This window comes from Aplysia californica, unplaced genomic scaffold, assembly GCF_000002075.1.
Source record: "Aplysia californica isolate F4 #8 unplaced genomic scaffold, AplCal3.0 scaffold00114, whole genome shotgun sequence".
NCBI classification, from domain to species: Eukaryota; Metazoa; Mollusca; class Gastropoda; order Aplysiida; family Aplysiidae; genus Aplysia; species Aplysia californica.
The window spans coordinates 876,006-902,544 of record NW_004797384.1 but is presented as its reverse complement, the minus strand read 5'-3'; the positions used below and the strand labels follow the sequence as shown (position 1 = coordinate 902,544).

General features: G+C 38.6%; 1 protein-coding gene across 2 annotated transcripts; it reads left to right on the top strand.

Annotated features, from left to right (window-relative positions):
- Positions 1-14: 14 nt before the first annotated feature.
- On the top strand, positions 15-26,539 carry LOC101864377 (DNA repair endonuclease XPF). Of its 2 annotated transcripts, none has more exons than XM_005095816.3 (23): positions 15-300; positions 4,063-4,211; positions 4,565-4,661; positions 5,875-5,957; positions 6,242-6,364; positions 6,828-6,885; positions 7,322-7,474; positions 9,821-9,934; positions 10,112-10,260; positions 10,955-11,008; positions 11,426-11,495; positions 11,987-12,104; positions 12,613-12,794; positions 13,897-13,983; positions 16,954-17,073; positions 17,767-17,949; positions 19,447-19,584; positions 20,334-20,462; positions 21,383-21,469; positions 22,284-22,457; positions 23,093-23,233; positions 23,892-23,990; positions 25,315-26,539. In XM_005095816.3, exons 2-23 carry the CDS (start codon positions 4,144-4,146, stop codon positions 25,618-25,620), a joined length of 2,733 nt encoding a protein of 910 aa, XP_005095873.1. In that variant the 5' UTR covers positions 15-300; positions 4,063-4,143; the 3' UTR covers positions 25,621-26,539. The 2 variants fall into 2 exon arrangements, with proteins under 2 accessions (XP_005095873.1, XP_005095874.1); XM_005095817.2 differs by lacking the exon at positions 15-300 and adding an exon at positions 959-1,202.

The window sequence follows — 26,539 nt, the reverse complement described above, 5'->3', positions numbered from 1 at the left end:
CTTTTGGCGTAGAAGAGTAGACCTATGAAAGAGATTCTGTTCTGTTGCATTTTCGTTTTACAGTTTCAGCAGTTTTATAATTAATATGGCATCATAGTCAATCAAGCTGTCGGTCTTTTCCCCCCTTGGAACAATGTATGAACTGAAGATACCATTGCTGAGCTGAATTTATTTATTCGAGCTTAGAGGAAATCCACCAGCTGTATCAGTAATCGTAAAGAAAGAACTTTGCCTCCTGTTGGAGAATCCATCCAGCCGCAGCGAAGGCCTCCTCGTAGCCTACTCCTACTCTATTGAATTGTGAGGGACCCGAGGAGGGTGAACCTCGGCGAGGCTTTTTTAACTTTTATTTTTATTGAGTCAATTGACTCATTAGATTCTACTTATTTGTTGAACTTACTATGTGACATAACCTATATAACTATGGAAGAGGCTAGCCGTACTTAATGACGGCTAGACTGGCAGTCTAGCCTACTTATTCTTAATATGATGGCTAGACTGACCATAATTTACAAAAAATAGGCCTACTGAATTGTAAATATACATTTTTAGTGTGCAGTACCTAAAGTATTTGTGTATTTGAGACAAAACCAGGTGCCTTAATGACAGTGCATGCATTTTAAACCTCCTGTTTTCTAATGTTAACAGGGCCTTGTACGGCTAGACTGGCAGTCTAGCCGTACTTAAGTACGGGTAGACAGCCAGGCTAGCCGTACTTAAGGACGGCTAGACTGTCAGGCTAGCCGTACTTAATATTGATGGCTGAATTGTAAATGAAATTTTTAGTTTGCAATACCTAAAGTTTGTATTTCAGACAAAACCAAAAGGTACATTACTGACTTGCATGTATTTGAACCTGAATAATTACATCTAGATCTAGATATCTAGATCTAATGAGACTTGTGTACTTAACAGGCTTGAGTCGATAGGGCCAAACCTAGATCTAAGTACGGCTAGACTGGCAGTCTAGCCGTACTTAAGTATGGCTAGCCACTTCGTATAACTATATATATAGATCTAGATCTATTCTAGTAACTCCTCTGAAGAAAGCTAGCCCAAATAAACGTCCTAGAATCCTAGATCTAGATATATATAGATTTCTAGATCTAAAACTATCGGATCAAATCAATCGTCAGTAATTATTTTTTTCTTCTTCGGTAAATTTCTACTCCTGCATGCACTGCTTCGGAGGTCAAACTACCGTAAGTATTGTTTCTTGAGCTGCTGCAAGATTACACGTATTAGAAGGCCAAAGCCACTAAAACTGGCACAAATCAATTTATTTTCAAGAAAATTTAAAACCAAGATACAAAATATCAAATTCAAACTTATTGTGGGTTAAAACAGGGCGGCATATCCCCCAGTCTGCAATTTTATTTTTACTTCAATGGGGCAGGCCTGCGTGAACCCCTCTCCCCCCCGCCGATTGGTCCAATGCATGCAAATTACTACAGGGTTTTTGATATATTATAGAGCAACTTGATTAAAAATTCAACCATCAAATATTTCAAAAACTATTAATTTGCAACAAAAATAAAGTTGATTTGTGTTTAGCGCATCAATATACTCTAAACTCGCCGAAAAAAGTCAAGGAACAACTTGTGATTTGACCTGTCAAATTTGAACTTCAATATCTCCCATACCTGTAGATCAGACAACCAAACTTGGCACACGTACTGACAACTAGACCCAGTTTGCCCCAGCAAATTCGCCCGCTCCAGCTTCACAGTGACGGCGCAGGGCATTCTGAAACACAGCCAAAAAGCATGAAAAATGGGCTAACTTTCTCTACTTCAGCAACATTGGCATAGGGACTGTTAGCTAAAACTAAGCTTGGCACGTATCAAACCGATGCCTTAGGTGTGAATATTGCTCTCTTACAAACAACCCTTTATAAGCCAGCGTTTTTCTGCAATGTTTAATTCATTACAACACGATGGTCCAGCGACGCTCGCCGCCTGACGTGGACAGAGGATGAGCCCTTGCCTGGCTCCAAGATGGCTCCACGTTCCCAGTCGTTTCACATCAACTTGGGGTGTCCCCATCAGTCATATTCATATACAGGCTGCAAGAACGATGGCGAGCGACTGGGAGGGTCCCGAACAGTCCTCGACCAGGGCCGCTCCGTTTGACTAACGACAGCATCGACCGGTTCATCGTCAGACAGGCCGTGACGTCTAAAACCACTTCTGAAAACGGCATCAGAGACCAACTACGGGTGACAGCCAATGTCCACGAGAGCGAGGAGATGATAAGGAACTGTATCCGTAGAGCCAAGTTCGCTTCTTGTGTCCCTGCCAGGCGCCCAAGGCACACGCCGCCCCACAAAGCAGCTGGCCGGGCATGGTCAGCTCGTCATTCACAGTGGACGCAGTGTCAGTGGGACCAGGTAATCTTCTCGGACGAATCTAGATTCAACCTGCTGCACACAGACAGACGAGCCACGCCTGGAGGTGCCGAGGAGAGCGGTTCCACCCTGAGTTCATCCTGCAGGTGGCGCCCTACGGTGGAGGGTCTGTTCTGGTGTGGAGAGGCTTCTCAGCTCACCACAAGACCCCCTGTACCCAGGGCAGTTTGACCTCCGCAAGGTACAGGGAGGAAATCCTGCATCCCCTTACTGTTCCTCTCCTGCAGCAGATCAGACCCCTGGCTGTACTGCAGGACGACAACGCCGCGCCACATCGCGCATGCATCGTGGGGAACTTCCTTCAGCAGCGAACTGTCACCCACATGGACTGACCAGCTTGTAGTCCGGATTTGAACCCAAGAGAGAACATTCGGGATCACATTGACCAGTGGATATAAGGGACAACCACCCTCCTGCACAAAGCCTTCAACAACTCCTGGGCTGCCTCATCCTGGAGTGGAAGAACCCACACAACAAGTTCTCCGTAGGCATGTCCTGTCCATGCGTCGACGTTGTGCCGAGTGTTTGATCAAACGGAGTGGCTACACCCACTATTGACATTGTTCATGAAGAACTATGGCTGTTCAGACTTTTGAAATCCGACCAGTGTGACTTAAACTCATTTAACATGAACTTCTCGTTTTTGTTGAAATCTGAAATTATACACTAAAGAGTCGAAAGCATCTTTTTTGAAAAAATGGATAAATTCGGTTAAACTGTTCTTCAGTTGTCTTTCTTTGAATTTTTGTTCCTTGACTTTTTTGTAATAGTTAAGATAGGATAAAATGAACAACTCTCTGGTAACTTTATAAGTGTGAGACAGGAGGGAAAGTAAAAAATTGTACCCTTCTTCTATACTCTTCTCAAGATTGTCAGCTTATTGGTCAAACATCATAATAACACATGCGTGGAGAAAGGTCCCAATTGTTGGCAGAGCTTTGTTTGAGCAACAGGCTGAAAAGGCCAGAAAAGTCATCTCTGGTCAAAAATTTTTAGTTCCATCAGAAATCATGTTTTAACCCATTTCAAAACAATAACATTAGACAGTATTTTATCATTATATTTTTGTATAGAAATATCTTTTAAATTAATTAATTTTGCAGTATGTTGTACTTCACCAAATGTGTTAAAAATGTGCTAAAAATTGGGTCAGCAATTTTATTGTCTCTGCCTACAGTCTTTTTTTTTCTTTACACTCTATGTTACGAAATGTGTCATTCTTTAAAAACACACTCAAGAAATATTGACAATTTTTTAAACACTATCCACACTATATATATGTCCTTGTTTCAAAATCCAAACTTTCCTACGACTGGGGTCTTTCTTCAGACACACACAATATATTATATATCATATGTGTATTGTAAAACTATATATAATCTCTTTTCTTTTTTGTTTTTTTGTTGTTGTGCTGATAACTTTTGATGGCATTCACCAATTTTTATCCAGCTTTAACCAGTAATAGTAATCATATATATATACATTTTCGTAATCAACTGTAAATCAAAAGCATACTCAGTCCACTGTTTTTGAATTCATTGAATGTCATTGGCTCTAACTATATTTAATATATAGACCAATGTCAGACATCAAGGGGAATTATCCGTGCTCTTGCCTCATTAACCCTGGTGATTGTGTGATTGTTTTATTTTCAGATGAGTTTTTTTTAAAACCTACAATCATGGAGTGAGGTACTATGAACAAAGAACTGATTGTAACTCTCAAAAGTCACAAAAATGTTGGACTACGAGAATCAAATCTTCTTGGATGCTTTTCATGATGATGGTCTTCTTGTTATGTCTAGGTAATGTTGTGTCTGGTCATATTTGGTTTTCTTGGTTTGTTACAAAATAGAATGTTGACAAAAGAGGTTCTTTAAATGGTACAGTGGTAATTATTTAGTATTAAAAATTCAAGAATCAATGTATAGTAAGGTTGTTGTTTCGGCAAACATACTTTTCAATGTTTTCATTGGAGTTGTACAACAAAATGCTTGTGAAATTTTGATTTTGCATAATGGACTTTTAACTTTTATGACAGTTGTCTTATTAGCTTTTGCTTTAGATATTTTTTCCCTTTTCTTTCCTTAAACATTTTCTACTTGAATTAAAACTTTGCTTCTTCTGTTGAATTTGTTTGGTTTTTTCTTGTTTCCAGGGGTCTGGGACTCAGCAGATTGTTTACAGAATTCTTGAAGGTTTACAGTGACCCAGCAAGCCTAGTGCTTGTGTTAAATACCACCCCTGCTGATGAGGTATCTCTAACTATTCAATAAAATTAGATTTATATTTCTGTCAGGAGTACATTTGCCAATCATTTGCTCTAGTGCTGTGTTTTCATTATTTTTTTTTTTTTTAAATGTCATAATTTCATCCCGTAACATGTCATATAAGTTTGTTTCCTTCTTTTCTCTTTTATTGTCTCTGTCTATACTACTACAGTCTTGCTCATTTGTCAGTGTGCAGACATTTAATTTTCCATTCACAGGAAAAGTAACTTCAATTTTTAACAGACTTCAAATGATTTTGATAGTCATTTCCATTCATGGGCTTTTCATTTATGGGCTAAACTTTGAATCATAATGAATATGTCCAAAACGTTTTATGAGTGGAGAGGATTGGTGATCCAGGACAGTAGAGTGTGACACTGTGGATGCTGTTGTCTTAATGGCATCCACAGCATCACCTATGGAGAGCTAAGTACTCCATCATGAAGATCTACAAAGAGAGAAGTAAATCTTTTCTTTGTGATACCTATGAGCAGGGGCGGCTGGTGGTCTTTAGAACTGACTGGCTGTTGCTCACATCAACCCCCCCTCCCTCCCCCCAACACAGGCAGACACATACTCTCTATTTTTGTTATACCTACATCTGCAAAGGCTTACTCTTTGCGCTTTGTGGGCAGTTTGTGAAATCGCCGACTTGGCACGACATTCACACGGAGTTGCACGTTGTGATAAGAGGCAGTGGCAACAAAGTTGTCCGCCAGAGGTGATGAAACAGAGATGGAGGAAAGAGTCTCTGTAGTGCGACAATATGTTGGTGAACACTTATTGTCTTTTTTTTAGGCGCCTCGAAATCGACAGTTTTTTAATGTTAATATTAGACAAGATTTACTTGAAACTGAATTAAATTTATTATCACAGCAATAAATCTCTCTCATGTCCGCCGGACTTGCCCAGTGAACGAATTACCCCTGCCTATGAGGAACAGAAAGTAGTTTTTTAAAAAGATATGAGCAGTCAAAGATTATTAAATCATACTTTGACTTTGGTGGATGGCATAAGATTCACTTTCTCAATTTTCTTTCGTAATTTTGGTTGTGCGGAATTGTCCTCCATTTTTGCATTTTTTGCAATTTGCTGTGAGAAACATCAGGCTATATTCAAGTTTACTTTTTTTTACTTTCTCATCAACTCTTTCAACCCCCCCTCCCCCCCCCCCCCCTTCCTTTTCTCTCTCCTGAAGAACTTTTTTACGGAGCAGTTGGAGAAACATGGGATATCAAAAGTGCCCAGAATAATCACCAATGAGATCAATGCTACAGACAGGTATGTTTGGTTAAGAGTTTGTAAAGCATATTCCATTAGTGGCTAACTTGTTCAGATCACATATTTGACATGAAGGAGGAAAAGATATTTTGGTGCTAAATTGTGTAAATTTTCGAGAACATGTCAGTATTTTGTATTTGTAAAAGAAAAGTTTTCCTTCAGTAAAGTAATGTAAGGTAAATCGAGCTTGGGATTTATATTTTATTTGGAAAATGTTGTGTTTAATCTGAACAATACAGATTTTCTTGTTTGTGATGTTCAAATCGAAATCTGTGCACCCGCAGGCAGACAACATATATGGAAGGAGGCGTCCTCTTCATCACGTCAAGGATTCTGGTGGTTGATCTGCTGACTGACCGAGTGCCAGTGAGTCACGTGACTGGCATCATGGTCTATAGAGCTCACAAGTAAGTGAATAATTAACTAAAAGATATATTAGGGTTCTCTATGAACTCTATGAGTAAGAATTAATACAGTGGAGTATTGGCTCTTACGTTGATTGCATGGAAATGTCACTGAATTGTACTGAGGTGTTGGAAATGTCTCATTGTTTTTATCCATCTTCTAGGGAAAGAAAGCATCATCATGCCTCTTCTCCCAGAAGCAGATTAGATAGAAAGAAGAGGTATATTTGCTTCACACAGTAGTTTATTGCATGAAACAATTTTGATCATTTGAGGATATTTTATTAACTTCCATAATTTGTGTTGCATTACAGATGTTTGATAATCGAGGGGGGGGGGGAGCTTAGCTTTTGTCCTTCTTGGAAACTGTATTTGAGCTTCTTATTCTAATTTTTGCTCAGAGAGAGAAGGATACCCAGTGCTGAAATCTTTAAAACTGTGGAAGTTCTTTATTTAAAATTCACAGAATCATCGAGTCTTGCCAGGAAGCTTTCATACTTCGACTGTATCGAGAAAAGAACAAGGTGAGGCAAAATGCAATATCGTTTTTGAAAATATCAGCTGTTAGTGTCTCTATTGCTGACAACAGTACGGTATTCTTCAAATTGAAAAGGCTCTGTCTAGTTTATTGTTGAGGTGTTTTTTGAGTGGAAGCGCAGTACAGAGAGATTTTGTGCTGTCAGAAAATGGAGTGTAAGCTACTGTAATCACAGGGATGGACTCGACCTGTTTTCTCAATTTCAGATCCATCTATTGATTATTAAAGATATACAGAATAACATTAACTACCTAGAACATGGATTACTTGTAGAATTATACCGAAGTTGTCAGAGTAATGTTGCATTTACAAGCAGCTCAGTCAGTCTGTTGATGCCACATCTGAACTGATCTAATTGTTCTACAAAGGCACTAAGACAATGGCACAATGCTGATGGAGACAACTTCCCCTTTCTTTTGCAGACAGGATTCATCAAAGCTTTCACTGACAACGCTGAAGCTTTCACTAGAGGCTTCTGCCAGGTGGAACGCATGATGAAGAATTTGTTTGTGAAGAAACTGTTTCTGTGGCCTCGGTTCCAGGCCAGTGTGGTGACCTGCTTCAACAAACACAAGGTAACTGCAATAAGTAAACAAAAGAATGTATTGCATTTTTAAATAGCATTACCAGTAGTTTTTTTTACTGCTGAGAGCACTTTGCCATGAAAATTACACACTCTTCACACGTTGTTCTACAATGGAACAAATACGAATGAGTTTGAATCCACTTTCTAAACGAGCCCACCGTCAAAAAGTCACACGCATCTGTTTTTATGCACACTTGTACACATTCAAATTCACTTTCTCTCAAGCCTCAGCGTGTGCTTTTGTAATTTGTAATATCTACTGACATTTGTGTGGGTTTATTGATAAGCTCTAATAAATAAGTGAATGGTGAAATGTCATGAATATTGTTGACGGTGATGTAACGATTTTCCATAATTTAACCCAGTGAGCATTAGCCACAGGTTTTATTGAAGATCTGTCTGAGTCAGATTACCAGTAATGATGAGGACTACCCAGAGTGGGATATGGAATGTGATTCTGACGTTCATATGAATGTTAGTAATATATCGCTCAGGAGCTCAGGCACAGGGGAACGGTAGCAAAGGAGCTCAGGGATCAAAGGGTTAATTAATTAAATTCACTGTGTTAGTGCAGTTAACTAGTTTTCTGGTTTGTGTGACTCAAAATTTAGGATTTTGAATGTTATCAATTGAGATCGTAAGTCATGGCATTCAAAGAATGAAAATGAAGACTATGCTTGTGTCCTATACGGTCATATAATCAGGCCACCTGCGCGCTCCTGACCTAGATTCCTTGTGGGCTGACACACCCGTGTAGTAGGCCCACAACCTTGTAGATCATTAGTAGTGATAAGCCTACGCAGGGTGCGGCGGTCAGTTTGAATTGTTGTTTGCTCATGCTTTGACACTGGTTTATTTCTGCCTAATGCAGTTTGCTTTTCAAGTCATCTGGATTATGTGAATATTTTCTACATCATTGTGTGTGTTGAGGAACAGAAGTGGTGACTAATTAATTAATTAATTAAGACTGACCAACAGTTTTGAGATCGCAAATTTGAAGTGCTGTTTGGCTGCACTGTAGGCCTACTGTTCATTTTCAGATTCTTCATCGCCATCGTACTCAGTGAATGCCTGGATTCATTTAGTTGAGGCCTAATGCAGTTGTTTTTTTTTCAAATCATCTGGATTGTGTGAATATCAAATATCTCTTCCATCAGTGTACGTGTTTAGATTAAACCTACAGTGAAGTTTTGACCGTGCAAGTTTAATTCATATCTGTCTAAAATCCATGTCTACACAGTGGAGGCCCCCCTCCTGATCCGCACACTCTTCACTGACTTAGAGCCTCTCTATGCAAACAACCACTAAAAACGAACTCTCCATCCTATCCCTAGATCTACTTTTAGATTTAGATTAGTTTGTAACACAAACAATAGACTAAAAGGACCATGTAGATATAAATCTATATATCTAGACGCTGGGCGTCTAGGGGCCCACCCTTGTTAGGTAGGGAAAAGTATACGGATCATAATTAGGGGGGAGCTCCTTTGTGTTTTTCCCGACTGCTTTGTATATATTAATATCTGCTGTTCTTTCTCAGTGCTTACATGCTTCTCTTCTAGGACTATTTATTGCTTTCATCATGTGTGGTTATGACTCTGTTGGACTGTGACTGACACCTTCAAAATAAACTGAAGGAATAAGAACAACAATGGGAAGAAAATGCTCAGTTGTGGATGCAAAACTGGTTATGACAGTCAGAAAGGTGCAGAAAAAGTGACCTTGTATGGATTTCCTTCGGATGAAACAGAATGTCGGGCATGGACTGCTAGCTTACCAAACATTTTATCCTATGAAAAGGTGTCAAAACATATCAGTGTGTGCCCTCCATTTCCGTACAACTCTAACTCAAGTCAACTTTCTGTCTTTCCATCGCTTTTGTCTGTCTAGAATAATTTTTTACATGTCCGTTAGTTTGAACACAAACACAGGGAAGCTAAACCATTGAGAGAGAGAGAGAGAGAGAGAGAGAGAGAGAGAGAGAGAGAGAGAGAGAGAGAGAGAGAGAGAGAGAAAGAAAGAGAGAGAGGGGGGAGAGAGAGAGAGGGGGGAGAGAGATTGAGAGGGAGAGAGAGAGAGAGAGGGAGAGAGAGAGAGAGGAGGGAGAGATTGAGAGGGAGAGAGAGAGAGAGGAGAGAGAGAGAGAGAAGGGGAGAGGGAGAAAGAGACCGCCTAGCCGTGGCCGTTGTAATCATTATTATCATTACGAAGGTCACTGCTTGCTGTGGGCCGAAGCCTGAGCGGCCGGTGTGCCAGCCCACAAGCAAGGTGTGTAGTTCTTGGGCTGCGCTGCCTGATTTATGATCGCCTAGCTTGTGTCCCATGACTTTTGCAGGTTGATGTAGTGGAAGTTCACCAACATTTGACCCCAGCCATGACTGCTTGCCAGACCTCCCTGTTGGATATCATCAACGCTTGCATTGCAGAGCTCAAAAGATCCAATCCTAGCGTAAGTTTATGCTTAACAAAAACACTTTGTTCCTATCTGAAATCACATTAAATTTTTTTCTACTATTTAAAAAAAAATAGTGATAGCATATAATTTATATAGATAGCATATTTATTCCCTTTTTTTAGTTCTCACTGAGTGCATATTTATTAATATGACTGATTCTTCTTTTTCCAGATTGATATGGATGAGATCACTGTTGAGAATGCTTTGTCAAAATCCTTTGACCTTCTCATTCGCCTCCAGCTGGAACCCTTGTGGCACCAACTCAGTGTCAGGACCAGGCAGTTGGTCTCTGACCTCAAGACTATCAGGCTCATACTCAGGTAGCACTGTATAACCAAACACACATGTTCACAAGCTTTTTATTGTTTTCTCTTTTACATGTACACAGAAAAAGTGTACACTCGCACTCTACCTCATTTACACATACATTTTACACAATTGGCTCACTTTGTAAGATTTTATTTTGATGAAAACAAGTGTATACAGCAGCTGTAATGGTGCAGCTATGTGGTACTGTGTGCCAAATGTTACTTTTTGTAAGCGTCCTGTGTAGCTCATGGCTGCCTCTGGTCAGTGAGCCCTGTTGTGACTGTTGTCTGTTTGTTTTTTTCTTCTCTTGTTCTTTTGCTCTCTAATATCCAGGGTCATCACATTCTCAGATCTAACTCTTAATAGCCCTAATAATTTATTTAAACGTTATAATTTCTTTAAAATCTTTGGCTGCCTCAACGATTAACCACTTCCTGCCTGTGTTCAGGAGAGAAATCAAATCCAAGTTTTCCTTGTGCAGGGAGGCTTAAATACTTGCCAAGATATTATCAATAAGCAATGGTTTTAAGCAAATCTTTTCATCAGTTATGAATGAGTATTTTGTATGGGATTGCTAGTATTTTTGTAAAATTGAGTCGTTTTTGTTTTTTTAATTCAGGGATGCGGTAAAGTCATAATCGTGTCCTCCACTGTAAACAAAGTGGTATTATTAACACAAACAATTTTTTTCCCACTTGCTTGCAGGCAATTAACACAGTATGACTGTGTGACATTCCACAGCTTTCTGCAGTCTATCAGGTAGGTGTATTTGTGGTGTAAACGTGTGTTAGTTTCGCTTCTTCTGTATCCTGTCTCTTCATAATAACAGACAAGCATGTTACAAAGTTAATTTTTCAGTTTATATTCATTTGAGATTTAATGGTATCAACAGAAATAATTTAAAAACTCCATGATCAATTTCTTTTCTTTGTGATCATCTGAAAATAATATAATTATTTCTTTATTTTGTGATTTATTGTTTGAGGAGAGTTTTTTAAAGGGTTTAAAAAAATTTTAAGTTGTTAATTTAAGTTGTTGTTGAGTTGGGGTTTCTAAGGGAGGGGGGGGTTTGGGTGGGGGGGGGGGGGTGGCTTTTATCGTTGAATGGGGAAGGCGTGAGCTGAACAATATTATCACGTCCTCCCATTGTTTCTTTTTTATGCATCTCTTTTTCAGATCAAACGAGAAGTCATTTGCACACAACACGGGCTGGCTATTCCTTGATGCAGCTGACAGTTTATTTGTGGTAATTTGTGGTGACCATCCTCTTATAGTATTTAATACTTAGTTTGTGGACGGCTTGATCGTTTGATTGGTAAATCTCACTATTGTTCTATTTATATTTTCTTTTTGTACTTCATCCCCCCTTTCCCGCCTCTAATTCACCATTATTGCCTTGAATTGTCACTCTTTATGAAGCTTATACTTTTTATTTCATTCAACATCTGTTTGATCTCAACCCGTCAATCCTTACCTCCTTCATTTATCACTGTAAAGAATGTGTTGTGTTCTTAGCATGAACTTCAGTGCCATCATGAAGAAATGGTAAATAGCTCTGTTATTCTCCTTTACAGTGTATAATGTTGATTAGTATAAAAGAAGGAGGAGAAAGAGGTTTACCTTTCTTATCTTTTTTATTTGTATATTAAGATAGATAAAAATGAGTTTAAAAAACAAACTAGTTTGACTGTGATGTTTTCGATTCTGTTTAAATGCTTTTTTTTTCTTCTTAATTAGCATGCCAGGGAAAGAGTGTATGGCAGTGTCAAGTTCAGGGAGAAGGAAAAAGGCAAGAAGCAGAAGAAAATGGAAGACAAGAATGAAGAACAAAGAGGAGAAGAGAGTGATGATGAAGGTACTAAGGCAAAGTCTCTTCCTGAGTCCTGTACTCTACTCATGCATCTCATCAATTCTTTCATATTAGCACTGTTCAGGTTGAGTGGCACTTAATTTTGCTGAAAGTGAACTGAGCAGTCTTTGCAGAATCTTAAAAAGTTATTAATCCTGTAATCCATTCTCTGTAATCTTCTATTTGTGTATTTTTAAATGGTCCTCAGGGAGCTGATTCTAGAATTTCTGGGGTCAGCTTTTCAAATGTACCATTTATATTGTCATTGAACTACTTCATAAATATTGTCAGAACCTCAAACTCACATTCCTTCTTTTCTTTTCAGAGGTCTAACTGGGTGGTTTTTTTTGGTGATTATAAAGTGCCATTGGTAGCTTGTACCTTTTTTTTAGTAGCTTGCACCTTTTTTGTTTCTCTTCATTTTTCTCTGTCCGTGGTGATCCATTTTTCTAGCTCTCCACAATGGTCATTACATCAATGTTCTCCTCTTAAGCCTAAACCCAACTCTATTCAGATGTGACGACAAGCCTGGAGCCTTGTCCCAAGTGGCAAGCTTTATCCGAGATTCTGGCGGAGATTGCAGAGGACGAGGACTCCATGTGTGAGGTGGGCGTGGACAACGATGGGGTGTTGGACACAGGCTACAGAGTGCTGGTCTGTGCAGAGGATGACCGTACCTGTAGTCAGCTGAAAGAGGTGTGTGTGTGTTGGTGGTGTCATGTGCTGCCCTTTTCCTGTTAAGCATGTATCGTCTTTATTTCCCCTCCTTCTTTTTTGTGTTTACTACTCTTTTGTAACACCTTTAATCTTCGGCTTTTACATGACCTTAGTGTGTTGCAAGTGCTGTAAAACTTTTGCTATAACCAGAAAAGAGGTGTGTGCAATGTTGAGTGGATATAATCTCGTAGTATGTTTTTTGTTGGTCATCTATGTCTGTCGCTTTGTTTTTCTTATAGATGATAATTGTTATTCAGCAGTATTATATATGAAGATTATGATGGTAGTCCTAGCCTTAAGTTAGTGTCCTTATTCGTCAGGGAAACAAGATGTTATGGGCCAGTTATCAACTAAAGGCTAGGACTAGCAGTATAACATCCCTAATGATATGAATGACCATCTTAGAATTATCTACATGTTACATTAAATGAATCCCGACAGTGAGATATAATTTTTTAAAGGTCCTGATAAACACTATAAAAAAGAACTATATTACGTATGCGCTGTATGGGTTTCTTTTCAGAAAGCTGTAAAAACTGGGTTCGATAAATGTGTTTGCATTCTGTCTAATGTACCTTATGAGACTCTCAAATACACAAGAGTTTCTTTGACAATCGTTTTTGTTGATTGGTGCAAGCTGATGATGATCTTCATTGTCCCTGTCAAATGAAGTCGAAATCAAAGCAATGTCAGCTCTGAGATTTTACTCGAATGGGATAGAGCACTATATGTTGTTGTTGTTGTTGTTTTCAAATCCCTTTAGCTGCGAGCATTTCGCTCTTAGCAGCGCAATGCCTCCCTCGAGTAACCACATGCCCTTGTCATCTGGTCAACGCCAGAGGTGAGCAATATATAAATGCAATTTACTATAATAATAATTATTATTATTATTATTATTATTAATATTATTATTTTTATTATTTGTAATATTATTTTTTTAATTTTTATTATTATTATTTTTATTATTATTATTTTTATTATTATTATTATTATTATTATTATTATTATTATTATTATTATTATTATTATTATCATCTCATTAGCAGTCTGCTGTGTACACTGATGTCATTCTGTCTTACAGTACCTCTCTGAGGGAGCAGAAGTCCTCATGAACAGAATGTTTCAGAAATATCTCATGCTGAGGAAAGGAAGAGCAGCTGCTGCTAAGGTTGGTGTGTCCAGGTTTTTCACATTCTTTTTGTGATTAAGATAATTTTAACCCTTTGAGCCCTGCCTTTCGAAGCTATCGTGCCCCTTTGCCTGAGCTCCTGAGCGATATATTATACTAATATTCATATCATCGTCAGAATCACATTCCATATCCCACTAAGGGTAGTCCTAGTCATTACAAGCATCTAATTCAGAAAAATCTTCAAAATAATCTAGAACGCCCTGTGTAGTAAAAATGGTTTCCTGTGCCCCGTTTTTTCTCAGACGGGCTGGTTTGAGGCAAGGGTCTCGCTTACCACTGTACCGGTGTCTAGGAATACAGGCAGTTTTATGCAGCACCGGTGTTCCGATGGCTAGGGCTCAAAGGGTTAAGAGACTGGTATTATGATTGGCTTTGATTTTACTTCAGTCCAATACTAAAGCAAAGAGGCTAAAGTAGGATATAAAACAAGAAAATTGAAGCCTACTCAAAGAAGTGGTTATTTTGTGTATACTTTAGTCCTAAATTTACTGTTCTCACCTTTTGCATGTGAATTTAAAAAGGGTAACTGCTTGTATTCCAAAGGAGCATGATAAATTGTACCCATTACTTATCCTTTTATTATTTTCTATCTCTTTCTGAATTTATAATATTGTGATCAGAGCTGTTAAAGTACTTTTAAAAAGGTACTTAAGTACAAATTTAAGTACAATCTAAAATATGTACTTAAGTACCGTAAAAGTACTTTCCTGTAAAATGTACTTGAGTACAAGTACTTTTTAAAAAAAGTACTTATGAGTACATTTTGAGTACTTTCTGCTAATATGCTAAAACACTTCAAAATGCAAAACATCATATTGAATAACATATCTAGTATATTTGACAAATTCGGCCATTTATTACTAATAATGTAAACAGTATACAAAGCATTTGAATATACGCACTGAACGTAGGTGGAAATTGTCCGTGAAATTGAAAAAAAAAACCCAGCAAACAAACAGACGCAACTAGTGAGTAAGTGATATTATGAATAGAATTTGTTTGAGCAAGACAATATGATCTAATGTAAGTCAGTCCTAGAGGTCGGAAAGTAGGAAAAGTATCAAAATTGGAAAATGTAGAGACAAAGTTGACCTAAGAAAATAAAAAAATTGATGAAAATGGCCAGCAAAAAAAAAAGTGCTTTGAATTCTTTCACAAATCCTCAAGGAATCAAGGTAGTCTTAAGCACAAACCACAAAAAAAAAGGAAAAAAGAAATTTAGGTAGCCTAAAAAATTGTTAGATTGATATACATTGAGAACTCAGTTTCAGTTTCAATTGATTATAATAGTGGTAAGACAGAGTTTGGTCACACTGTGTAGTCCACGGCGCCCACGGCAAACCAAAATAGGCCTACATGTAATTTCCTAGAGTCTAGTAAGTGTAGTGTAACCAAAAATTCTCTACTACAGTAGTCTCCGCCTAAGATCCCAGTGCTCGGGAGCAAGGGAAATATGGGATCTTAGCCCAACGAAGCTAAGGAAGAATCTACAGTGACCCAAGAACTGACGTGACCCCTGGGTAGGTTTATGACATATGGCGAGCAAAGAGTGGTCATCCTTGATGACCAATCAAAGTAGCATGGTGGCATGAGGCAAGCCATAATATTATACCGTACACTCATTAGCATATTGTCTCGAGATCTTTATCTACGTTTATCCAGTTGCCCCTCCCCTTTACCTGCCCAAAAATTGTAGCCTTCCATCTCTGATTGAGTCCCCCCGCCTTTGTCGTTACGTACCATTACGCTGTGACCACACCAATTAAAATTCAGGCTGTCTCGCAATTTCGGGAATAGAGAAAAACTGCCTTCAACTTCAATGGTCAGGGAAGAGTTCACAGTTCGATGTGATCATGCCTGGAGCGAACTTGTAGGCCCAACCCACCCAGCGAGGGATGAAAGTTCAGGTGGCGAGCTCAGATGCGAGTGCGATGTTTGGGGAAAAGAAACGCCCATCGGTCAGTGCACACCTCGGTGTGATCCCGTCTGGGGATCATTGTACCGTTTCATGGAGTTTAAAAGCGCATGTGATCACTTTCACAAGAGTGGCTGATCTTTGACGTGACGGGCAGTTCTTTAATCTCAACTTTTAACTCTTGGTTGATCGGCTGTGCCCGCCCGGGTGTTTGTTCCGTGAATTATTATCGGAAATGTCGGCACTTATTCTTTCATTAAGCTTCAAAAGTACTCAAAATGTACTTGAAAAGTACTCAAAAGTACTTTTATAAAAGTATCGGAGTACAGTAAAAGTACTGATTCTCAAAATGTACCGGAGTACAGTAAAAGTACCGAAAATTGTAACGTAAGTACAAGTACCGGAGTACTTGTACTCCGTTACAACCAGCTCTGATTGTGATATTTTTAATATATTAGATGGTATCAGTTGAAAGTTGAAAGTCTGTGTATTGCAAACATGGTGAAAATATAAAAGTAACAACACTGTTCTTTCTTTCATTTTAAAAATTTCCTTGGGGAGGGACGGGGGGTGCATTTCAGACAAACAAAACTAATAATCTGGGTATTGTAGACATTTGTCAAGCTACGATTTGTTAGTTTAGAATTATCTGTTGACATATTTTGACACAGTTTTGATTCATTTATTCATTTATAAGGACCTCCACGTATTGTATTTATTATGTTGGCAAATAACTTGGCATGGTAGAACATCTATGCATTTATCATGATTTCAGAAAGAGTTCTGTTGACTTGACATTAAATGGTCATGTAGTAGCATGTCTTTTTTTGGGGGGGGGGGGGGGGGTCCCGTTTCCTGATTTTGGTGCTAATACTAATTTTGTAGATCTCGTAAAAATGTTCCAATATGGTGTAGATTGATAGGCTTCAAGAAAAACAAAAGAGGATGATGATGGCGATGATGAAAATGATGATGAGTAGCATGTCTCTTAACTGAACAACTGTTTGTGCCTTTGTGCTGTTCACTTACAGGGAGATTTCAAATCAAAGGAAAATAAAAAGAAAGCTGCAGTTGCTGATGAGGATGCCTTGACCTTGACCCAGATGATGAGAGCTGGAAAAGGAGATGACTCTGCTGAAGGAGATGATAAAGTTAGTAGTGAATAAATCTTTGTCTTGTTTGCATATATTTATGTTGTTTTTTTCTTTTATTTCAGTTTTATTTTATACTAGAGAAGATAATGGGTATAGCCACATATTTTTTCAGTAAGCTTTTAATCTAGGTTTTATTCTTGGTATATTTTTTAACCTAACATATGCTTTTGCCTTAATTTAATTTTTGTTTTGTTTTTAAAGAGTATAAGTGTATTTTTTCAGTTCAAGATGCTGACAGTTTGAAGGAAGTCACAGGTCGCTAAGGAAGAAATTTGAAAGTGCATTGGAAGACGAGATGAGAAATATTACTTTCCAATATAAAACAGCTATGTATGCACAACCCTCGTATAACATTCTTTTTGATGAGATACTTCCCATTGTTGGTCACTGCTGTCGTGTTCAGGTCTTAAGGTTAGATTAGAGACTGAATTTTGTTGTTGTTGATTACTTTATGCACTTTATTACGTTGTATTTTTGAAGTCTTTTTTCTACTGTTTTATGCATTGTCTGGTCAAATGTTGACAGTGAAAATTTGACAATGTTATACTCTGTAGTTTTTGCTCATTGAGGTTCCCAAATTATTGTTACAGCCCTTTTTAGAGGCTGGGTTCGCTGCTGAATTGTACAGAACAAATGAGTAATTTACCATAAATTCGTGGTTCTTGCCATTCCTCACCATCCTACCTGTAGGCCAAGGAATTTCTGATGACCTCCAAAGATGCCTATTGCGGCATCGTCACCTCCCCTATGACCATCATCCATCCACTGCATGGCTGCTCTGACCCGCATGGACTGGCTCGCACGCTGGAAGAAGTAGAGCCCAAATATGTGGTGCTCTATGATGCAGACATGAGCCTTGTCAGGCAGCTGGAGGTATGTGTAGTAGGCTACAGGAAATAAGTAACATGAACTCTGTTAGAATCTCTCTACTCTTTTTCCTTTATTCTTTTTTCATATATTTCAAGCTCTTCAATAGCTTTGGATGCTAAGGTTTTTGTTTTAGAAATAGCCCCAAAAGTCAATTGAAAAAAAAGGGTATAAAATCCCTTAAATTCTTTAACTATTTATCTCCGGCAAGCTGCTCCCAGCGACACGTGGTCGGAACTGCTGTGCCAGTGAGCCGCTGATAGTGGCTCGTGCATATATCCTTACAACGACTTTGACATCAAATTAATTTTCGGGTATTGCCGAAAGCAGGTCTCTGATTTCGTGATTTCATTCCTTAGATGAAGAACTATCAAAATAGGTCCACTTGTTTAGATTTATTGACCAATTTAGTTACATTTTCGTCATTTTTCATATATAAATACCAAAAATGAGCCTGAGCTTACTGGGTTTACCCCCCTCGGAGATAAAGAGTTAAAAGAAGGTATAAAATCCCTTATATACTTTTTAAAAAGGTATAAAAACCTCTTACATATTAAAGGTGATGAAGGACGAATTAGCCTTGAACAAAGTACATGACCAGTTATGGAGCTTGCTTGATTAGAAAAATATTGCCTGTACATTTATGTTATCAAGACTACTTGCCTCATAAACTTGTCAAGACTGGCAACTGCCTTTTTTTTGTTTGTAAGCTGTATTGTTAGTTTACTTTCAGAAGCAATGAGGTAGCCTTGACACACAGTTTTATGTTGGAGGCCTGTCTGTTTCACCCAGGCTAGCCAAGTGTCAACTCACAGGGTTTAGGGATTCAATTTTTATGTTTTGTTTTTTTAAGAAGCTGTCTTCTGTTCGATGCTCATAATCCTTTCAAAGGCTGGCTTTTGTACACTTTTGGGTTTTGGAAGGGTAAGTTTTGCTACGACAGAACCTAGGTCAGCAAATTGACATCAGAGAATTGTGAATGTTTTATGCCCCCATTTACACCATTAAGATCATTTAGATGGAAGGCTGCTTCTTCACAGCCTGTCAGGGCCAACTTGAGCTAAAAAGCATACAACCGTCCAGCAGAAAGACAGAGATACTCTATAAACCATTCCTTGACCAATGATAGAAGGTCGGAGTAAGGCCCGATTACACTTCTTATGGGTCTTTTCCCTTCTTCATTGGTGGCATGGTCTCTGTATGAGATGTTAAGCACTTTACAGAAGCATCTCATCTCAGTAGCTCTTACTCTTCTCTCGGTGTCTGCTGTCAGGGTCCAGGACTCACAGGCATATAGAAATATTGATGTCACTAAGGAGTGCATAAGCCTGATCTTTGAGCTTAGGGCAATGTTCCTGTTTCTCCAGACTGTGGCCTGGCATGGGGAGGGATGGGCTGCTCCCTGCATCTTTGCCCGAGACACACATATGAAAATGACTGTGATCTTTACTGTTTTTAAATGGAGTGAAAGTCCAAAATGTAGCTGGACTTTGTTCTCCGCAGGTGTACAAAGCGTCCCGGCCAGGCAAGCCTCTCCGCGTGTACTTCATGATGTATAAAGGCTCGGTGGAGGAGCAACGCTATCTGACCACACTGAGGAAGGAGAAAGAGGCGTTTGAGTACCTCATTCGCGAGAAAGCCGTGAGTGTCTTTTGTTGTGGCTTGTTTGGTCTTTCAAAAAGAAAATTTTTGTAATAGTTTTGTGGCCACATCCTTGTCCGTCATACTTTTTTTTTCTGTTGATATTATTGATTTCATGTTTTTTGCTATTTGTCTTGTACCATACTAGCTGTTGAGTTCCATGTGTGACCCTGTATCTTGAGCATTCTGTAATAAAATTACAATGTCGGCTTGTGCTTTCCCAAAATGAAGTTCCCTTCATTTTACGAATGTGCTTCTCTTAAACAAAAGCAAGTGAAGCTGCCTGTTCCAGACTGTGTATTCCCAAACTGCTTCAAGCAGTTATTCTTATACAACTGAACATGTTCTTCTGAGTGAAGTAAGCTAACATAGCTGCCCCACCTCCCCCGTTCCCCCAAATCCTTTTAACAAGTGCAGAAAGAATTCTTTTAGAAGCCATCCAGTTCCAGCACATGTATTTAAACTGTTCAACACTTAAATACATTGTGGCCAACTCAAATGCAATTGTTTCCTTGAAAATTGACTGTTAAAGCTTCTATTTCTGTGCCTTGCTACTCTGTTCTTCTAGAGATGGTTAATTTAATGAAGGGTAGGTTTTTTCAAGAGGGGGGCGGGGACCTACCATCTTTTGAGTAATATTTGTAGTGTAGAAAGAGGGGGTGGGGAAGGAGGAGGGGGAGCTAAAATCATCAAAAACAAACAATAAACTTCCAGTGAACGGTAGTGTTATACTCTCTTGCATGTGACAGACAATGGTGATCAGTGAAGAACAAGATGGTCGCTCAGAGGATGACCCAAACCTAGCAAGAGGCGCGGGTCAGCAGCAGGCAGGCCCCAGCTCTAGGAAAGGTGGTGTGGACATTGTACAGAAGAATCAGGTCAGTTTGTGCAAAACTTCTTCTTTTTTTTTTATTTGAACAAACAGGCAAGGTTTTAGTAATAGGCTTTTGGTTCATGTTAATTTTCTACAAGAGGAATAGAAACAGGAGTTTGTCAAAATATTCTACTGTTTATCTATTGTATCATGTTCTTCCTATACTAGTACCTAATGTGATCTGTAAACCCATTAAATCTTCTGTTTTATAATATGCATGGAGAGTACTTGTCCAAATACCATTTTTGCCAAAAACAACTCCAGTTTCCTACTACTGACAATTATTATGCATAAATAGAATGTCAGTTTTCCATATAAATTAATGAAAGAACGGCAGAAGTCTTCAATAATTTACAGTAAAGTCTGGTATATTGACAGCACCTGTATATAAGCTACTCCCACTCACTTTTTTTTAAATCTCAACTTTTTTTATGAGTAAGCCGCACTGGTTTATAAGCCGCGGCAGATCATACAACACAGATATGTACATCACATTTATTCAGTGTCATCATGTCCTGTCCTCTGAATTCGCTCAAAGCTTCTTCTTCAATGTCAGAGTTGACCAGATCAAGTGGTGTCTCCACTGCCATTTTCGGCATGATGAGGTTGTAGGTTTGAGAAAAGGGTCTGATGCTTCAATGTGTGCGGCTTTGATTTAGAATGTTAGCAGTTAGCACTGTAACAATATGAACTGTTAACACTTTTTATGGCGCCAACACTTTAACATGGATTGTGAAATTGAACAGTTACCAACTAATAGTAGACGAGGGAGTATATGCTGCTGTAAATAACCTACATTGTTGTTTAAACTGCAGGATTAAAAGCTGACAAAATAAGTCGCAGCTTATAGACCCAACTTTTGGGTACCTGTGACTGATGCCGTTTTTTCCCTTGAGATCTTCATATATGTCAAATCTTCCTCAGGTTATTGTTGACATGCGAGAATTCCGCAGTGAACTCCCTTCGCTCATACATCGGCGTGGCATTGAAATAGAACCCATCACTCTAGAGGTTTGTTCTTCAAATTTTACCCATGTTCGCCAGCTGTTATAGGATGTTAATTTTGCAGAAAGTTTTAACATTATTAAAATGTTGAATATCTCAGTATTTGTCAACTTGCTCCACATTGTATTTTATTATGCAGTAATGATATATCTTTTTTTCTCTTTCAGTGATCCAGTAAGTTCGGAAAACCTTCTGCATTTTGATCGTTCCATTATATACTGTGAAGTAGGGGAAATATGAAATGGAGATAATGGTATAATGTAAAAATTATAAAGATCAGATGTTCTGATTCTCGGGAGGTGGGGGGGGAGGGGAATACTATGTAATTGTTATGTTACCTCCTCTAAGACTGAATTGTTGCAAACAATCCACTTAAATCCAAATTTTGAGAATTTTCTATTTTCACATCCTCCCAAAGCTCTATCAACGATGCACCTTTCAATAAAACGAAAATGCTGTGTAATGCTATTGTCAAGGCTTCCAAATTTTCTTGGTTTTCATGATTTCTGATAGGAACGACAAAACAAAAACTAGATTTTTGTCTTTGGTGTAAAAAGTACCCGAATGTTCGTAAAAAGATTGTTTGCAACACAGAATGCTTTCTCATGGTTCCAGCTTGGATAATTTAACATAAATCAGCGATAATAGTCCTTTAAAGTTTTTATTTCCGAAATAGGATTATTTATTCTAAAATGGTTAGAAGTTTTTGTTTTTGGGACTTGTGGAATACATGTGAGCTTGTCTTTGTGCGATGGGAAGTGGATGTAATTACTTTCATCTGTCAAACTAATTGAATGGGTATCAATATGGTTATCAACAGGTTGGGGATTACATCTTGACTCCAGACATCTGTGTTGAGCGGAAAAGCGTTAGCGATTTGATTGGCTCATTGAACAACGGCCGACTATACCAGCAAGCCCTGAGCATGAGCAGGTTCTACAAGCGGCCAATGCTGCTCATAGAGTTTGATGCCAATAAGCCTTTCTCTTTACAGGTGGGTCAGACCTTATTAGAAAAGAACTCCTTTTCTAGAAATTTCTAGAAATATAGAATGTTCAATATTTATTTTTTTTAATGAAATGTTTAACTCTCTTTTTTTTATGTTGCTCTGGATTTCTTTTAGCATTTGTTTTGGTTTCAGAATTAGTTGAAACAGTACTTTTTGAGATTATTGCAGTCTTAATGAAGCTGTATTTTCCAACCTTTTTTAAAATGTTACTGATATTACTGGACAGGGGAGATGAAAGATTGGAAAGATGAGAGCCCACCACAGAGACAGAGGCTATAGAAATGTAGATGGTAATTCTGTGTGTAAATGTATCTCTCCTCTGCAAGTAACATATCTCTTTTATACTAAATTATAGATAATATTTGATATCTCATGGTTTTATCGTTTTACCAACTGTATGTTTTTATAGGTATTCCACCCTGCTTTTAGGGCTCAGCTCAGTCCAATGTTGTGTCGGACGGAAAGGCTCTCTACAAAAATGTTCCTTTTTGGTTCAGTCTTATCAGAGATGGGAGTTAAATTCTGAGGTCCCCCTCTTAAATAACCTGGGAGAGTTGCAAGAGACATTAAACCCATACAATTTGTGGCATTGAACCCCCCCCCCAAATCCCTTCCACCAGGCCAAGTCAAGTCTCGGCAGCGATGTGTCCCTGCAGGATGTGACCTCAAAGCTGGCCATGCTTACCATGCACTTCCCCAAACTCCGCCTGCTCTGGTGCCCCTCCCCCTATGCCTCTGCCGAGCTGTTTGAGGAGCTTAAGGTGATTACTATAAAGAAATAGTACTTGAATTTCAACTACTTTTCATCATGTTTTGTGTCTTCATTGACAAGAAGACCTTTCAGATATTCTTTGAGATTTGAATTTTAGTCATTGTCATTTTGAGGAGCTGCGTGGGACTGGTTGTTACATTCTCCCAATTACATAACTGTTCATAGTGGTATTTATAAGTTTGTGAATAATGCTGATGGTAAACAGAACTGCACTGTGTGTGGGTGGGTGGATGGTTATGAGTGTGTGTGTGTGTGTTGGGGGGGGGTGGGGATTCCTTCCTGCCAGTGTCTTCCACAATTTCACAATGACGCTTGTCTCCAGCCTGTCTTCCAGTCTACCTTATCCTCGAAAGAGAATATAGCGCCGCAGGTTCTAGATACTGGAACACTGCCAATCACTTAAGTTTCCTTACATCTCTGCTAAAAGCCAAGTGCTTTGCACAAATTTTCCCATTTGGCTGGTCCTGTTGGAGATGGATGTTAAATTAAGAGGTTCCTGAATAACCTAACAATCTTGCAAGAAAGCTCCCCAAAAACAACAAAAAGAAATGAAGCATAAAGGAAAAAAAGAACAAAAATGAAAATAATTAATTTTTTTTAACCCAACCCCCCCCCCACTAAACCTATACACTTTTTTGACCCTCCAGGCAGGTCGTCCTCAGCCCAACGCTGAAATAGCCATGACCGTCACGGCCTCCAGCTCCGAGGTACCTGAGTGGAACGACAAATACAATCACGGCCCACAGGTGGGTCTCCTTATTTATATATGCTTCCATATGTGTACATTTCAGTCTGTCTGCTCATCTCCCCCTCAGCCTCCTCCCTGTCTTGTCTAGTCTCAATCTATTAATGCGTAATATACAGCCCCATTTCACTTTTTTAAACACTTTGCATCAACTTCTTTACACAGCCAGCAGTACAAAATAACCCATCTAGTCACCCAGCCAAGAGAGCGACTGCAACAGACTGCTCGGGCTTTACGCAAAACAGAATGGATAATTTCACCGGCACATTGTTGCGCCAAGTGACTGCAAAGTGTTTAATTAAGAATAGAACACATTAACACCTGTGCTCTGACTTTAAAATAGTATACATCAACTTCTTTACTCAGGACATTAGAAAGCATGCATTAAATACATATATATGTGAACTCCTGTACTCAAGACATTAGAATAGTATATTTTATGTTTATGGACTTCTATACTCCTGACATTAAATAACATACATAAACTTCTGCACTCAAGACATTAGATAGTCTATGTGTCACAATGCGGTGGAATCAGGCTCTCTTCAATTTTTGGGCATGTGGAGTTATTGGTATCATCTAAAAACCTATTCATATGCCTTGCTGTCAATGAAAAATGTACCAATCTATCTTGATTAGAAGTCAAGATGCTTGCGATTGAAGGAGGTGAGGTCGCCTGGTTTCAGTGGTAAAATTAGCAAAAAAAGTGGCCTCCAAAGTTTGGTAACTTCAATACCTTGAGAGTCCTTGAAAACTTAAAAATGACATATTTTGTGGCCTAATCAACGTTTTTTAGTAAAATTGACACGAAAACATGTTTTTATATATGGACATATAAGGTGTTGAGTCCAAAAAAAGCTAAAATTTGATAAAAATTTCCAAACCTGCAGAAAAATGCCTGTTTCTTCAATTTCATTGTTTTGACGAGCGCCTGATTTCACCACAATGCCTCACTTATATTCATGAACGTTTATACTCAAGATATTAGGTAGCATATACACGCATTTCTATACTTAAGACATAAGATAGAATAGCACATCTGAACATTTATACTTAGATTATGAGGGGGTTTTTGTTTCTTTTGTTGGGGGGGGGGGGGGGGGGGGGTGCCAATTTCAGTCTCTTTTATTTCAAAATGTGAAATATCAGTCTTTAAATTTGGTTTACCATATCTGTAATAGCTTTGCCTGCATTCAGAAAGACATGTCTTTTCTTCCGTCTTCCAGCCTTGATTGCTATTTTTCTCTTTGCACACCTAATAGCTTACCACATGGAAATGAAGGTAAAAATATAACTACTTTTTTACAAAATTTACCTTTCCCCAGGATTTTGTTTTACGCATGCCGGGCATCAACTCGAAGAATTTCTTCAACATTTTGAACAAGTTCCGGGACCTTCACGAGGTGTCAGAGGCCAGCTTGGAAGAGCTGACGCAGGCACTGGGCAGTGCCACACACGCTCAGCAGCTGTATGACTTTCTGCACAAGGAGCACAGTGTAGAAGATGCAACAGTGAAAGATGCGTCAAAAGAGAAAAAGAAGTTTAAAGGGAGGGGAGGGAAGGGCTTTGCGAGTCGGGGAAGAGGGAAGGCTTTTGTTGGTCAGGGGAGGGGGGTGAAAAGAAAAAACTGATTCTTTTTTTGTGTGTGTGTTTGGGGGGGGGTTCTTTTTTTTGGGGATAGGGGTGTAAAGGTGACTTTTGTGACTGGCATTCTATATTCAAAATGAACTGCGGACATATTGAAATTAGGGAGAATGATGATATGTGAATTTCTTCTTGTGGCTTGATGGTTGTTTGTAGAAGGGAGGAAGGTAGAGCTGCTCTACTATCCTTGTTTTTGGTTACTTGAGGGGGGCGGGGAGAATGGGGTTTGCCACCTCACTTTAAATTGACCCCCCAAAAATTGTGTCTCTGTAAGATTGTTTGGAAATCTTTTCAAGTGTGGCAAGAGATATTTATGAAGTGTAGTGAGGTTACACTGATAAAAATAGTTTTGTCTTCTAAAAGAAACAGGCTTTGCATAATACTGGAATTTTTTTATGCTAGAATCATTTGATATTCTACTTACATCACTCAAGAACAGGTGATTCATGATTTTGTGCCATAGGTATATTAGTCCAAGGCTGTTAGATTATACAGTCCTCATTTGTCTGTTGTGTATACCCTTTGCTGGGATTTAACTCTCTATAGAGATTGTTCCTATTTATAGCTTCAGGCAGCTATATATATATAATATGTTGATCACAATGAAATTCAGATGAAATCAAATGTGAGGTGATGCATGTGAAAGGTTAGTGTATTAGTAAGTTTTATACAGAATGAACTTGTTATGCAGAATGTCAGTTATCGTTTATTGTATGTGGAGGAAAAAAGAGAGAAGGGTTGGGATATGTCCTCATGTGACATCCATATAACGCCTTCGTACATATGCATACACGTAGTCTGTAATATTGTTGTTACTGTTGTTGTTATTTATTAATATATTATACATCTGAGAGTTGAGTAAAAGATAGAAATTACAAATTATTGAATAAATGTGACTGGGAAGTT

Bases quoted from the DNA above. Each gene is read 5' to 3' on its own strand.
- LOC101864377 (XM_005095816.3), top strand. From the start codon at position 4,144: ATGTTGGACTACGAGAATCAAATCTTCTTGGATGCTTTTCATGATGAT. The intron at 13,984-16,953 runs GTTGGTGTGTCC...GTTCACTTACAG, and splicing joins GAAGAGCAGCTGCTGCTAAG to GGAGATTTCAAATCAAAGGA. The intron at 23,991-25,314 runs GTGGGTCTCCTT...ACCTTTCCCCAG, and splicing joins AATACAATCACGGCCCACAG to GATTTTGTTTTACGCATGCC.